The sequence below is a fragment of the Nelusetta ayraudi genome, unplaced genomic scaffold, assembly GCF_046127955.1.
Source record: "Nelusetta ayraudi isolate G7.1 ecotype Tasmania unplaced genomic scaffold, CSIRO-AGI_Nayr_v1 ptg000083l, whole genome shotgun sequence".
In the NCBI taxonomy this organism is placed as follows: Eukaryota; Metazoa; Chordata; class Actinopteri; order Tetraodontiformes; family Monacanthidae; genus Nelusetta; species Nelusetta ayraudi.
Window position 1 is genome coordinate 1,684,185 of NW_027466133.1, and position 15,270 is coordinate 1,699,454.

General features: G+C 51.5%; 1 protein-coding gene across 1 annotated transcript; it reads left to right on the top strand.

Annotated features, from left to right (window-relative positions):
- Window positions 1–794: 794 nt before the first annotated feature.
- Window positions 795–13,730, top strand: zdhhc8a (zDHHC palmitoyltransferase 8a). The gene is made up of 10 exons (XM_076044808.1): window positions 795–1,050; window positions 8,612–8,733; window positions 8,843–9,000; window positions 9,919–10,091; window positions 10,201–10,303; window positions 10,651–10,742; window positions 10,849–10,984; window positions 11,072–11,186; window positions 11,761–11,873; window positions 11,958–13,730. Exons 1-10 carry the CDS (start codon window positions 947–949, stop codon window positions 13,245–13,247), a joined length of 2,406 nt encoding a protein of 801 aa, XP_075900923.1. The 5' UTR covers window positions 795–946; the 3' UTR covers window positions 13,248–13,730.
- The last annotated feature ends 1,540 nt before the right edge of the window (window positions 13,731–15,270 follow it).

Here is a 15,270-nt window from a genome sequence, read left to right on the forward strand (position 1 = left end):
GTTTTGAATACAAACTCTATGCAAAGGAACGTGAGTTTGCATCCAAACTAAATTTGCTGTAAACATACAGGACAATTCTGTATTTTAAGGGACGGTTGGCAACTCCAGGTCGGAAAACAGCTTTTTATCAAAGCAATAATTCATCCCTTTGAGGACCTTTGCAGGATCCGTGCGTCCAGACTTCAGTGGAATTCTGACTTAAATCTCAAAATTCTGACCTTGAATGCTGAATTCCTCTTGACTTCTGAATTTTTGGGACTGTAATCTCTCTTTTTTTTTCTTTTTTTTTTGACACATGAAACTTGAAAGGTACAGATTACTATGTCAATCCTCAGATTGAGGATTGATTCTGAAAGAGGGAGGAGGGAGGAGGGAAACTGTGGGGCTGAAAACGCAATTGCGGGAAATCATTGTGGAGCTTTAACCCCTCGGCTCCGTTATTTCCCACGTGGAGGGGGCCACGCAAATTCTCCCCATCGGAACTTTTCACAGGGTCCGAAACAGCTTCGGGATGGGCTCACATGTCTCTCTCTATCACACACACACACACACACACACACACACACACACACACACACACACACACACACACACACCAGCGGCGGCAGCAGCAGCAGCAGCAGCAGCGAGGAGGAGATTTGTGTGGCGCCGCTGGTGAGTAAAAAGAGATAAAGCTCCACCTTTGGGATAAACCGGAGGCGGCATCTGTGCGCTGCTGCGTGTCGGGACAGACGGACGGGACGGGATGCAAGAGTGATCGCTGCTGCTGCTGCTGCTGCTGCTGCTGCTGCTGCTACCGCCGCCGCTGCCGCCGCTGCTGCTCCTTCTCCTCCTTCCAGTCCTGACATTGATGAGGATCCTCGGTCGGGTGGACACAGCAGCGCCGCTCGCCGCCTCCTCTCCTCCCCGACGGTGATGGCACTGTGACGGGCGCCGACAGGACAGGATGCCCGCCAGCGGCGCCGACTCGCTTAAGCCCGGCGCCTTCGTCCCGGTGTGCACGGCCGCCTGCCTGCTGGTCGGCTCCAGTTCCCTCTTCTTCGTCTTCACGTAAGTGCAACGCTATTGCAAAAAAAATAAAAAATAAAATGATAATGATAATTGATACTTTTTTAAAAAACAATATCTCTAACACTACTAAAAAATAATTCCTTTGCACGCTTTGCATTCAAATGTATTATAGCTTTTGCAAGCGGAATTATGAAGTTTTTCTGCTTTTAAATGTGACATTATTCTTCACGTCACACCAATAGACAAGGAAATGTCACATTATTGTCTAGAGCTCATCTTCATCTTTTGCAAGTTTAAGCTCATTTTAGCTAGCTGCTAAAATGAGCTTAAACTTGCTCGTTTTAGCTTTTAGCTACCTGCTAAAATGAGCAAACCCCCTCGTTTATTCGTCAATTTTTGTTTTACCTTTTTAAGTCTCTCGAAACCTTCATGACAACTCCTCCAAAAACACCAAACTCCCTGTGCTCGCTTCTCTTTAGTGCAAAAATGTTTGCTAAAATGCAAATAAGCAATATTGTGACATCACAAAGGGCACTGACACACAGACACACCTCACTGGCGATGTCACGAAGGGCACCGACGCCACTTACAGGTTGTGCCCTGATTCTGAGAGCGCCACACGTTGTCGGCCACCAAACCAGCGACGCACCAGATACGGCGGCAGGCTGCAAACAGAGGGCCATGTGCGCTGTTTTCTGGAGGTCTTCCCAGTTTGCTGTGTCCCACTGGTAGACGGTCTGACATGCTGCGACCCGGTTGGCTGGCGGCACCGAGCCGCGCTGGGCGACTGCCCAGGGCGCCCTGAGGAGTCGCAGTAAGTCCAGTTTTGGCACATCGGCCAGTCGCAATCAAACGTGTGTCAGCGGCATCACGGTGACCCACATGTGTCATGAACGTAGCCGGAGGCCGTGGTGTATTTCTTTATTTCTTTATTTTGTCAGAAGGTCGCGCTGAGGGCTTTTCTGCTGAAGCCAGATTGAATGTTTCCACTCGATACTGGTGAGGGCGTTGGGAGAGAGAGAGAGGTAAAAAAAAAAAGAAAAAAAAAAGGTTAATTTTAGCAAAAGTTCGACCTACTTGTGAGGAGAGAGCAGGCGCAACAGTGGGAGTGGGGCCCACAGTGCAGCTGGTGAGCAGGGAATAAAAATATCCAGTTGAAATGGTTAGTCAGACCGAGGCGTCTGCAACAAATCCTTCGCTTTGGATTGCAAACACAAACGCACAAGTTGGTCAGATCTTTGCGTTCAGCAGGCCCGAAGGCTCCCGCACCTCATCGGCTCTGTGCCAGACTGCCGACCCTTGACCTCCACAGCCATATCTGCCCTAGTTTTCTCTGCCGCGTTCCGCAGCCGCGCACCGGTTCCCCTGGAATCTGACACCAGATTGGGAGTGCGGGGATTAGGATCTTCTTGCCGATGTCATGTGATCCCCCATCTGGGTGAGGGGGGGGCGGTGGCGGCAGCGGGAGTGGGAGTGGGAGTCGGAGGGGTGGACTGCGGTGATCTTTGAATTTCCAGTATTGACACTGTGACTGTGAGACGGTCAAGCAAGATGACCTTTTTTTTGTTGTTGTTTTTTTTAACTGCGCCTCTATTGTCAAAATCCTTTAAATGCAGGTTATGATTTTTGTGAGAATAATTCCCATTGCCAGGAATTCAATGAATTCCTCAGTGTATTAAGAAGCTTTTTCTCGAGCATTTTCCCCCTACAGCCATCAGATCACTCTGATGGACTGTTTGGTTTTTGGACGTAGAAACACACTGGATGGCCAGAGACCCGACACTGATGAACACCGTTTATACTCTGCAAGGAGCCGCTGACATGATAGATTGAGAATGGTCCTGCTTAATTGGGACTGAGATGCTAACCCAGCAAAAAAAAGAAAGAAAGAAAAAGAGCTGGACGCTGTGACTGATTCCGGCAGGAAATGATGAGTCTGCCGCTTGGAGACGGAGGAGAGGAGGAGGAGGAGGAGGAGGAGGAGGAGGCGGCGGCTTTCATTCCAGATGAAAACGACTGCAAAGTGCAAACCTCATTGGCCCATTTAAAAATAAACAAAAAAGCAACCTTTTGTTTGCACACGTAATGAAGCCTACAAGAGATTCTCGCCTGTCAGCACTCAGACGGAGAGATGGAGAGGCTCTGCGGGGACACATTATTTTCCTCCAGTTGGCCAAGAACTCTGAAACTCCGTGACAGCGTGAGGCTTCTGCTGCGGCTGGATTTCCGGACTGGCAGGTGTCGGGCTCCGCCCACCTGTGTCCTGCTAACTGTAAGTCGAAGGGACGCGGCTTGTCACCCGTCATAACGTCATCGTGGTCTTCCCTCCGCTTCCCTCGGCTGCCTGTGAGTCACAGGAAGCATCCAGACAGGCCTTTTTTTTTTCAATCTTATCCTCTACAAACATGTCCCAATTTTAATTCCAAACCCTGCAGTTATGTATATAGAACCAATCCCGCCGCTTTCATCTTGAGATATTCGTGCAGCTTGTGTGCATAGAAAGTGCCTTGCATGCTTAAAATTCCTGCTGCAGGTTTGGCGCGGGGCTAAATTTTCCTTCCTTTCCCCAGGATTAAAAAAAAAAAATTGTGAAAAAAAAATTTCATCGGCAGCCTCGACTGCCTGCCATTGTGTCTTCTGACCTTGAAGTTGTGTTTGGATTAGCTCGCGCTCAGGTTTTGCCCGTTGTCAAGTACAGCCAATCAGTCAATGTGGCCATTTTAACTTTTGCCAGACATTATCTGCTGAAGAACACGTTTTTGACCTGGAAAAATGAAATATAAGAAACTTAAACCTAAAAGTAATTATGATTGAAAGAAAGGTGATGTGTCTCTTGCAGCAAAGTGTAAAAAAATGTTTTTTTTTCAGGCGATTTAAAGCACCTGTGAGATTCAAAATATCTAATATGTTCTCCAACAATACTCAGAAAATGAGAAAATTATTACTATTTTTTTGCTTTTGCTGTTCTGGAAATGGCCTGATAAAAACAAAAAAAAATGTTTTTTTTGCACACAGTGTTGCACATGGCTAAATATGGAGTTATCTGGAAATATTTGGAGTGTTTTGATTAACTGATGCCACAGTGGACTCCAGTATAAAAAATAAACATGGCAAATCAGAGTCACATGGGGCCTTTCAATAATATCAGTTTCCCTGAAGTTTTGCCTCAATGAAAATTTCGACCTTTTGAGCATCTTTCCCAAAACCAAGCAAAGCCTCAATTTCCTGTGTGACTTTGGGGAGAAATAAAAAAAAAAAAAAAAAAAAAAACTGGCCAAAAAGCTCGAGTCAATCATCTTTTTCTTTTTTTTTTCATTATTTTTTTTTAAAGGTTTTACACAACAACAATCCTAAATTGCTTTCATCTTTATTGGATGCTAAAACGGGGGGATGATGAAATACGGATGACACGAACGGCAGATCACAGCGCGGCGGCCGCCGCATGCATGGATGCGACGCAGAGATTTACAGTGGTGGTGGTGGTGGGCGGGGCCATTTGTTTGCCAAGAGTCGTGTCCCCACGCTGGCATTGTTCTCCTCCAGAAGCCGTAATGCACCTCGCCCTGCCGCAGCCTCGGCCTCCTCCTGGCTGCCGGAGCAGCTGCGTCTGGTGTCCGGCTGTGCCACTGACCCACTGCGGGGACCAGCAGGAAGAGGAGGATGTGGAGGCGGAGGAGGAGGAGGAGGAGGGCGGCGGCGTGCAGATTGCCGAGCAGCTTAGCGCTCCCTGTGATTTAATGCAGCCCTGCCGGGGTTGTTTCATTAGGCTGTGGCGGTGGCGGCGGCTTGTCTCCGTCCCGCCGCTGCCTAATGAACTGTCTCTCTCGGCGCTCCAGATGGTCCCGGACTGGCCACAGCGGCGGCGGCGGCTTTTGGCCGCGCATGCACAGTCAAGACAGATGCATTTTAGCATTTAGCTCGCTAAAGCCCCCCCACACTCGCCTCCCCCTACCCTCTCCTGCGTGTGCAGCAACATGATGGATGTGGCACCAGGTTGCGTTTGTCACATCAGGCACGTTTGACCGCCATCATGGATCCCCGATGTTCTCAAATGTACCTGCGGCATCACCTGCACACCAAAAAGAAACTTTTCAGGGGTGAAGATCATATTTATGTGATCGAGTGATCAGCTGACTCAGGTTCTACTTGTTTTTCAAAGGAACTTTGCATCCATGAGAAAAAAAAGCATATTTAGCCTTCTGTTTGCAGCCTCCTGCAAAAAAAAATATCTTGTTGCAAATGACGCTTTGTTGCAACGTGTACGTGTTTGGAAAATGGGACAAAAAAGGCCGTGTCAGCACCCAGCTGGACCTGCAAGAGGTACCGGCAACGCCTGTGACATCACAAAGGGCTGTAAAGGAAGAAAATCATTGACTTTTCCCATATGCGGGGAGTTGACTGAGAGGCCCGAGACACAGATTAATGTTGGGAAATGGTTACATGGGTTCATTCCCCTCAAGTCGGAGGGCTGGTGGTGGTGGTGGTGGTGTGGGTGTCATATTATCCTTCATAATCTTTATGTCACATATTCACAGTTCCCCCTCCCTTCCCCCACCTCCCACGAGCAACCCCCCACCCCCCGCCGATAATTTCATTACACTGAACGCGTTCAAACCCACAGTGAATTTCCTGTCCTACATCGTCGTTCCGCTCGCCGTAATCTGCAGCCGATCCTCCTGCATGTATAGGCTGCAGCAAGCCAGTCAAATTGGATTTAGCTCGTATAGTGCATGGCGAGGGCGCGCTGTGCTGTGTGATATACGGCGAGGCCGCCTGGGGGCGGAGTGGGTGGAGGGAGTGGGGGTTGGGGTGGGGGTTGGGGTTGGGGTTGGGGTGGGGGGGGGGCGCTCTTTGCATTTGGAAAGATACACAATGGGCTCTGGCGCTGGCGAGGGAGGGAGGGTCTGTAATCCAGAGTTCATAATCCAGCAGAGATTACTGGGTTTGCAGCTGGCATGGCGTGGAAGAGGAGAAGGCTGGGGGGGGTCCCAACACCCCCCACCCCACCCCACCCCTCTACATCCCCGCTGTCTAAAACCAGCCAGGGGTGGTGGTGGCGGTGGTGGTGGTGGAGGGACTGGAAGTGTCTGTTTGTGGCGAATGACTTTTGGTTCCTGCAGAGTTGCTGCTGCTACTACTGCTGCTGCTGCTGCTGCTGCTGCTGCTGCTGCTACTACTGCTGCTGCTGCTGCTTCTGCTGCTGCTGCTGCTGCTGTTGTTGTTGTTGTTGTTGTTGCTTTCATACAATCCACACACAGAGGTTACCACATCATTATTGTTTATTTGTGCATACTGTTCTCCACAATCAATTCACAAGCTAAAATGCATGATTTCTATATTGATGACGTCCTGATCCTCAAGTCTGTCGGCTCTCTTAGCAGTTGCTTTGCTGTGCAAATGCACAATTGTTGCCCTTCAAAAGCACCTTATAGTTTTGTCCTCAACCTTCGCCAGATGCCGTGTCGAGGAACTACAATGACGTCGCCGCTGCTCAGATAGTAAATTCCCATGCTGTATTATAATTCTTATCAATATGTAGGTTAAACATGCGATGCTTGGCTGTGATGGTAATCCGGTGAATGTATGCCTCTCCGTCTTCCTCTGTAACCTGATTACCGTGCCGCCCCGCCCACCTCCTCTTAATCTCACACACACTGGAGATATAATCACACACTCCCATTCAGGGTGATTTAGAGCGAACGCACACACGCACACACGCACACACACACACACACACACACGCTTGGATGGTGGAGGATGTGTGCGACTTGTGGCAAGATTTTCAAGTGCAAACATGCAAAACAGACTGTGCGTCAATAATAATAATAATAATAATAATAATGATGATGACGATGATTAATCATCGTCATCATCAATAATCACAGCCGTATCATTTAATATGAGTGTTGAGAAACGGCATAGAATCTAATGTTGCAGTTTTTGCTCTCAGGAAGACCTCAGTGATCTTGGGAGGACTGTAATCCTCCCAACACACACACACACACACACACACACACACACACACACACACACACACAGCTCTTGTCTTTAACTGTGCACCGTTTTTTCTCAATTTGTGTCATCGAATGCAGTTTTACAAAAAACGTATTAAATCACAACGTTGATGGGGCTGTGCGGTCCTCGTGAGCGCCCCCTGGGCGAAAGACATCTCGTGTTTGTGACCGGAGGCTACGATTCGAGAAGGAAAAGACCCAACACTTCTCAAATGTTCACAGAAAAACAAATGCGTTTTTGCCTGCCGACCTCAGACGACCCCTGGCGACCCTATCCAATGCCTTTGATGGCGCTGCAGTCGTCACCACTCCTATCTGTCTGAGTCGGAGGCCCCAGTGAGGCAAACTAGTGATTCTTTTTTCTTTGCATTGCTGGAAAACAGTTGTAGTGCTGTGGCACGTAATGGGTTCATTCCTCATATTTATGTTTTAGCAGTCTGAGCCTGTATGAAGCATGTTTGGTGAGTGAAATGTGTTGGTGTGTGTGTGCAAAGTATAGGAATCGAACACTTCCTATTTATTTTTCAGCAATGGCTGTCAAGTGTGAATTCTCGGCCTTGATGAGACAAACACCTGAGTTTTTGTTTGATGACTCTTGGACATTCCTAACGGCAATGGGAGTCATGTTGTTGTGATGTTCAACCACTAGATGGTAGTAGAGGGGAAAGAAATTATCCCACCAACACAGGCTGCTTGTTGTGAGCACACTTTGGGTATGTAGGTGGCGCTGCTGGGCCCATCTGGTTCATTTTTCATGATCAGTCAGTTAAGACCTGTGGTGTGTGTGTGTGTGTGTGTGTGTGTGTGTGTGCGTGTGAAATTTGATGAGATTTGGAGCATGTTTAGTGCGTCAACTGTGTACTGAAAGAGGATGCCAATGTTTTTGTCAAAGCTTTTAATGCAAATTGCGCATTTCTGGCTTGTGTTGCATAAAAAAGTAGACTTTCATCACTGTCGCCGCTTCCTAGTGGAAACTCCAGCTGTGTATGTCAGTAATGCGTGTACCTGATATTTTGGACATTTTCAAACACAAGCAAATTGCGCACTTCCAGTTTGTCAGTGGTCAAATGGCTGGGCGTGTGAATCGTAGGTCTTGATGAACGGAGGTGCGTTTTGGTCTCATATCGCTCTGATATTCCTCCTGGCCACTAGGGGGATTTGAGCTATTCAGAGTACCTCTGATGAGCTGCTTTTACCTTCCCCCTCATTTAATGCAGACACTCACTTTGCTTCAACACAGGAAACCTCATCATTTAGTCCCTTGTTTTGGGTGCTCTCTCTCTCTCTCTCTCTCTCCCTCTTTCTCTCGCTCTCTCTCTCTCCCTCCCCCTATCTCTTTCTCTCTCACATACACACTCTTTCAGCCTTCGTTGTAAACCATCACTTGGTAGAATCTGTCAGAACCGACATGATGCAGGACGATCACAACCTCAGTGCCTCTCACTGCAGCCGTGATGCATCTTCACCTCCACCTGCGAGCGACAGAACCTCCTCTGGCCTGCAGGCTCAGCCGACGCTAAACTCTCTCCTCCCCCCCTCCCCCCGCTCCCCCCCCCCAATCCTCCCTCCTTCATTTGCATATTCAGATGCCCATGGCTGGCCGCGACCATCTGCCCCGCCGTGCCGCCATGCTGCGGCCTCCTCTTCCTCTTCGTCCTGGCCAACTTCACCATGGCCACCTTCATGGACGCCGGCGTGCTGCCAGTGGGTGAGTGATGGGACGGCGGCGGTGAAGAACCTCACGGTGTGAAAAGGAGGGCGGGACGATGTTGACATGGCTCTCCTCCTCCTCCTCATCCTCCTCCTTCCCTCCGCAGCGAACGAGGACGAGGACAAGGACGACGAGTTCCGCGCGCCGCTCTACAAGAACGTGGACGTGAAGGGCGTCCAAGTGCGCATGAAGTGGTGCTCCACGTGCCACTTCTACCGGCCGCCGCGCTGCTCCCACTGCAGCGTCTGTGACCACTGCGTGGAGGTCGGTGCACCGAGAAGCAACGCTCGAGTAAAAAAACCAAGGCCCATCGATTTTTAAATATTTTGTTTCTTTGTTGGGTTACTTCAGCGGAGTCGCCGCCTCCCACGATTGGTCGCTGTACTGGGAGCCGTGTGCTTAGCCCTTTGTTTGCAGCCCTCCGAGTAAAACTGTTGCTTTGTTGGCCATTTTACACAGTTTTTGGAGGGGAATGAAAACAAGGCGGTCTCACAGGAGGCGGAGACAGGAGACACCTGTTTTTCGATGAGAGCTGTTGCCAACAACATGGTGCTGGTGCCCTTTGTGATGTCACAGAGGGACAAGTTCCACAACGAGAAGAAGAAATGCACAAACTTCTCATTTCCTGCCCATTTCACTGACAGGATTCAGTTACCGATTGTCAGAAAACATTGTTAAAATGGAATTCTCAGTAAGTGTGGGTGCTTCTGTGGGGAAAAAACACTTGAATTTAAGCCTCGTAAAGTAAATGAAGGACGTCTTGAAGTGGGATGCTAAATGTTAGCATGTCCAGTGGAAGGGCTGGCTGGAAACACAGGCTACTGGCGCTGATGACTGGCTGAAAACATTGGTGAAGTGAGTTTACAAAGAAGCAACAGAAGTAACGGCGCAATGACGTTGGAACAAAGACTGCAGCAGTCGGGGAACACTTTTAAATAAAAGGGATTTTTCTTTCTTCTATTACTGAGTGAGTGACAGACAGAATGATGGAGGCCGAGGGGTAGAGCTCATTAATGAGGTCAATCCTCTCCTCAGATCCCTCGCCGCTTCCCTTGAAATGCAATTTGGAGGCGGGGCTCAGACGGCCCACATTAAGCAGCGTCTCAAAACCATGTTGCTGTTGGAAAAACTTTCTTTTCTATCACCCTCATTTTTTGAACACACTCTCCTCCCTCCGCCCAGGACTTCGATCACCACTGCCCCTGGGTGAACAACTGCATCGGCAGGCGCAACTACCGCTACTTCTTCCTCTTCCTGCTGTCGCTGACGGCTCACATGATCTGTGTCTTCACCTTCGGCCTCATGTACGTCCTGCACCACGCGGACCAGCTGTGGATGCTGCACTGCACCATCACGTATCCTTCAGCACGCATGCAGATGTGTGTGTGCGTGTGTGTGTGTGCATGCGAGCAGCTGCTTAGCATTGCCTTTCTGAGGCGGGTTTTGCCTTGACAGCGTGCACAGGTTGGTCGTGGTCAGCGTGTCGGGCTTGTTCCTCCTCCCCGTGCTGGGCCTCACCGGCTTCCACCTGTACCTGGTCTCCAGGGGGCGCACCACGAACGAGCAGGTCGGTTCACTTGGTTCAGTTAAGAGTGCTAACGGCAGCAAACACTGGGGCTAAATGGCGAGAGATCAGTGGAATTGTGCAAAGCGGCACCAGACTGCATTATCTGCAAGTTCAGGCCCCCTAGTGGCAGAAAATCAGCCTTTTTTTTGTCACAAAGGCCAATGATTAATTGATCACCGGAAATCATTTATTTTTTTGGGGGGTGTATCATAACTTAACACCTGAAGATGGTGGGCAGCATCTTCAGGACTCAACAGTTGCACCAGTCTGTTATAAAAAAAATAGGGTGACGTTTGGCTTAAATAACGACGCAGGTGCTGGTGGTTTGTGTTTTGGTGATGCCGCAGGTCACCGGGAAGTTTCAGGGAGGCGTCAACCCCTTCACTCGAGGCTGCTGCAGCAACTTGGAGTATCTGGTCTGCAGTCCCATCTCTCCGCAGTAAGAGGCGCCGTCCTCAGCTCCCTTTTCAGATTTTAATCTACGGAAAAGAAACCAACGATGCCGGCTGGTTGTCGGTCACGCCCCCTCCCCTCTCACCCCGCAGGTACACTGAAAGACACCACAGGAAAACGGTCGTCCACATCCAGCCTCCGTTTCTGCGGCCCGAGAACAACCGGCAGAAGTTTGAGAAGGTCCGGGACAACAACGGGATAAACGGGAGTCCGGATTTCCGGAGCCGAGTACGCAACTCAGCTTCTCACTGCTGACGTCCTCAGTCGCTGATTGCTGGATTGATCCCTGATTTTTTTTTTCTCTCTCGCTGCTAGCTAACCTCAGCCGGAGCCGTCGAGCTGTCAGACATCAAACAGCAGAAAACTCCGCCCCCGCTGCCGCCAAAACCCGACCACAGGCTGCTGAAGAGCCAACAGTCGGCCGCCGACGGTACTGACGGAATTCCAATGGCTTTTGCGCTTTGATCAATCAAACAAACTTTATTTATAAAACATTTTTCATACCAAAAAAATGCAAGACAAAATGCTGGACAAAAAAAAATAAAAACATGAAGCAGAAATGCAAGAGATAATGAAAACCCACCCACTCCTCCCACCCACGTAACCCCACACCACTAGCCACCCATTCACTCACCCACACTGCAGAAACAGCCAGTATAATAATAAAAATGGCAGGGCGTGAAGGAACCATCATAGGAAACAACCACCTCTCAGATCAACCACCCAGTGTGGAACCTCCTCGTGAGGAAACAGTGGAGACAACAGAATTTAAAATATATTAAAACTAAAGGACAATGGAATAAATGTAATGTGCATATTTTATCTTTGAATAGAAGAATAGAATAGAATTTCCTTTATTGTCATACATGGTGGATGACGAAAAGTGTATAAAGCCCATATAAAACATGACATAAAGGCAGTCATGTGAGATTCTGATCATTCAGGGATTACATTTTTCTGGGTTTGTTGTTGGTGAGTGAGGCTTCCTGTCGTCCCCCCTGCAGAGATCAGCCACGTCACAAAGTCCATCATTCCCGTCTCCATCCCCACGGTGCCGCAGCTCCGCCCGGTGCTGGAGGCCATATCCAGAGGGTCGTCGCCCATCCCTCCGGAGCAGGTGTGCTGTCACCCACTGATCTTCACCCTCGTGCTCGCCGGACGCTCTGCTCACCAAGCGTCTCTTTATCTTCCTCTGGTCCAGTTGCTGAAGGCGTCCGAGCAGCGGGCGGGAAGCGGCGGAAGCCCCGGCCGGGGGGTCCAGCAGGCCAGTCCTCACCTCCACAGCAACGGCAGCTCCTCCTCCTCCTCGCTGCAGCTGGGCTCCCGCAGCCTCACCCTCAAGCACGGCCACCGCCACGGCACCAAGACCCAGCTGCCGGCCGCCCACGCCGACGTCCTGGGCCCCCCCCAGCCCGGGTTTGGATCGCCGCACCACCACCTCCTGGCCAACCACAGCGGCCTCTCTTACGACGGGCTGGTCAACCCGACCGAGCATCACTTCCTGTCCCAGCGGGGGCCACCGGCGGTCGGGTACCACTTCATGACGCTGGGCGCCGACGGGATGGTGGTGCAGCGGCCGGCGCCGACGCCGCCGCACGCCTACAGTCCGGTTTTCATGGGCGTAGCCAGGCAGTCCCCGCAGCCCCGGGACCCGTCGCCCTCCCTGCAGGTGCTGGTCTCCCGGGACCCATCGCCCTCCATCCAAGGCCTCATCCAAAGGGACCCGTCGCCGTCTTTCCAGGGCCTGATGGCCAGGGACCTGGTGTCCCACAGCGTGGCCTCCCGGGACCTCACCCCTCCCCCGGTGCTCACCATGAGGGACGTGGCCTCCAACTCCTCGTCCTCCAGCCTCCGCGACAGCCTGCGGGACCTCGGGACCCTGACGCCGCCCAAGTCGGCGGCCGCGCGCTACGACAACTTCTCCAAGACCATCATGGCGTCCATCCAGGGCCGGCGGGAGCTGGAGGAGCGGGAGAGGATGCAGCTGCGGCTGCAGGCGCGCTCCCAGGCGCTCTACGGCCCCGACGTGGGCGTCTACGACATCCCCAGCAGGAGGAGCCTCCCGCCGGACAACCTCCGGGCTCCGCCGGGCTCCCGGGGGCCCACGCCGCCGGCGTACGGCTCCCGGGAGTTCCTGATGAGCACGGGCCTGCTGGGCTACGGGATGCGGACGTCGCCGCTGTCCAGCTCGTCCACGTCGTCGCTCACCAGGGGCCCCAGGACGTCCAGCTCCCCCCTGCAGAGCAGCAGCAGCAGCAGCCTGCAGACCAGGGGCCAGTCCTCGTCCCTGGCCTACTGCCCCGCCGACAGGCAGCCCTACCCCCCCTCCACCGCCACCGCCACCGCCACCCTCCCCCGCCTGCCCTCCTCCACCTCCTCCTCGGCGCCCTCGTACGCCTCCTATGCCTCTTACGCCACGGCCAAGCGCTCCTCCATCACGCACTCCCTGGAAGGGAAGGACTCGGCCACCTTGGGAGCCCTGAATCATTAAAAAAAAAAGGGACAAGAAGAAGGAAAAAAATAAAACATACTTCGCATTTTCGACGGTGTGAAGGAATCAGCTATGCAGTGTTGGCCGCGGTCTTCGCAGCTCCCCAGTACTTTGTAAATAAGAGGCCGTTTGGGACTCGCCAGTGTGGGCGTGCGAGACAGAAAACACGCGGCCGGCTGGCCGAGAACACACACACACTCCCTGCAAAGTCACGCAAAAGTTTCGTCAAATCTCAGGATAGATGCATCGGCGCCGCAACGTGCAAAAGGGCTCAGCGAGGAGTTACAGACAACTGACCTGTTTTTATGTTTTTGATATTTGCTCTCGTTTTTGGAACAAAGTGATAATAATGATGATAATAATAATGATAACACTGCAATTTATGTGTCTCATCCTGCAAGACCAAGGCAAAAAAAAAAAAAAAAAACCCGATCGAATCCAATTTTGTAGTTGTTTCTACGAATAAACCGATTTTGTAATTTTCTCTGCGTTTGCTTTTGTGTTTGGTCTCCGTTGCACATCTGCATGAGTGAGTGTGCGTGTGTGCCGCCCCCCTCCCTCGAGCACCCGAACAGAAACCGCAATGAAAAAGATATTACAGCAGTATTTCAAATCCATGCGTCTGGGAGGAAATGGAGCCAAAAGTGAATCTATCGCGCGTGTAATTTGTCTTCGAAGCCGCAGCGGCTCGTTCATCTGTCCGGCAGCTGCGACAAGTCCTGCGCAAACACACACACACACACACACACACACACACACACACACACACACACACACACACACACACACACACACAAACAGGCACAAAACGTCTCAAATCCCCAACACAACAGTGGAATAGAGTGATTGGTTGCCTCTGCAGGCCCCCGGTTTTCTGCACTTTCCTTGTGCGGGGCGCCCCCCAGTGGACGATTTGAGAAGATACAGAGTTGGTGGCTGCCGCTGCTGCTGCTGCTGCTGCTCTTTTGCGTGCACAGAGCCAAACAGGATATTATAGTCAACTTCAAGGACCAGAATGAGGGCCAGCAGATCAGGCGCTGTGTGTGTGTGTGTGTATGTGTGTGTTGCGCACTCAAAAAGGTGCTTTAACGCAGGAGAGCTCAGTCAAAGTTAGTCAGGCCGAACACGAACCCTCTGAAGGAGCCTCCCAAACTCTCAGCCACTTCCGAGTCCTTCCGTCTCCTTCCGTCCTTCCCGCCGTCCTTCGCTCTGAGGACGGCCTCGTAAGTCTTCCGGCGCCTCTGCCAGCCAAACTATTTCTCAGCGCGGCGACTTTTATTGGCGCTAACTGTGATTGACAGCCGGGCATTGTGGTTGAGGTGATAAATGGCAAGAGTGCAGAGCTAACGGCGGCAGCGGGAGCCATTTTTATTTATTAAAAAAAAAGAAAGAAATTTCTTTGGTGAATTATCGTTGCACTCGGCCTCACCGCCCGCTGGCTGACTGACGGGACTTTCACCTCACAAATGGGTGATTGACAGGTGTCCGGACGGATCGGGCGGCTTATTTTTCAGCAGATCGGCGGCAGCTGCGCTGGAATCCGAGGGAGCTCCGCGCTCGCTGCCGCCGGTTCCTCACGTCAGATTTGTCACGAGCAGGTCGCCCCCTGCGGTCCCAGCAGCCCCTCTCAGGTGTCAGGTCGGCAGGAAGTTAGCAGGAGGAGGAGGAGGAGGAGGAGGAGGCGGAGGAGCGACACGCTTGTGGCCTTGGGAATGTTGGGATCTGCAGTTGTTTTTTGTCTCGTGTCCCCCCTGTCTGGCAGCCGGCCTGGGAGGGATCATCAACACGATCGACTGCACCTGCTGCCACGACTCACCTGCCACTGGTCCACCTGATTGCCTCCTGCTCATCTATACCATCTACACCTACAGGTACTTAAACCTGGTATGATTGCCTCTGCTGCTGCCAGTTGGTCAGTTACCCCGAGAGCACAAAACGTTCAATTGCATCTTCACCACAGCCTGCAGTGCTTAGCCGCTGTTTTTCAGCCCTTCGTTTTTGGACTGAGTTGAACCTTGCAAAC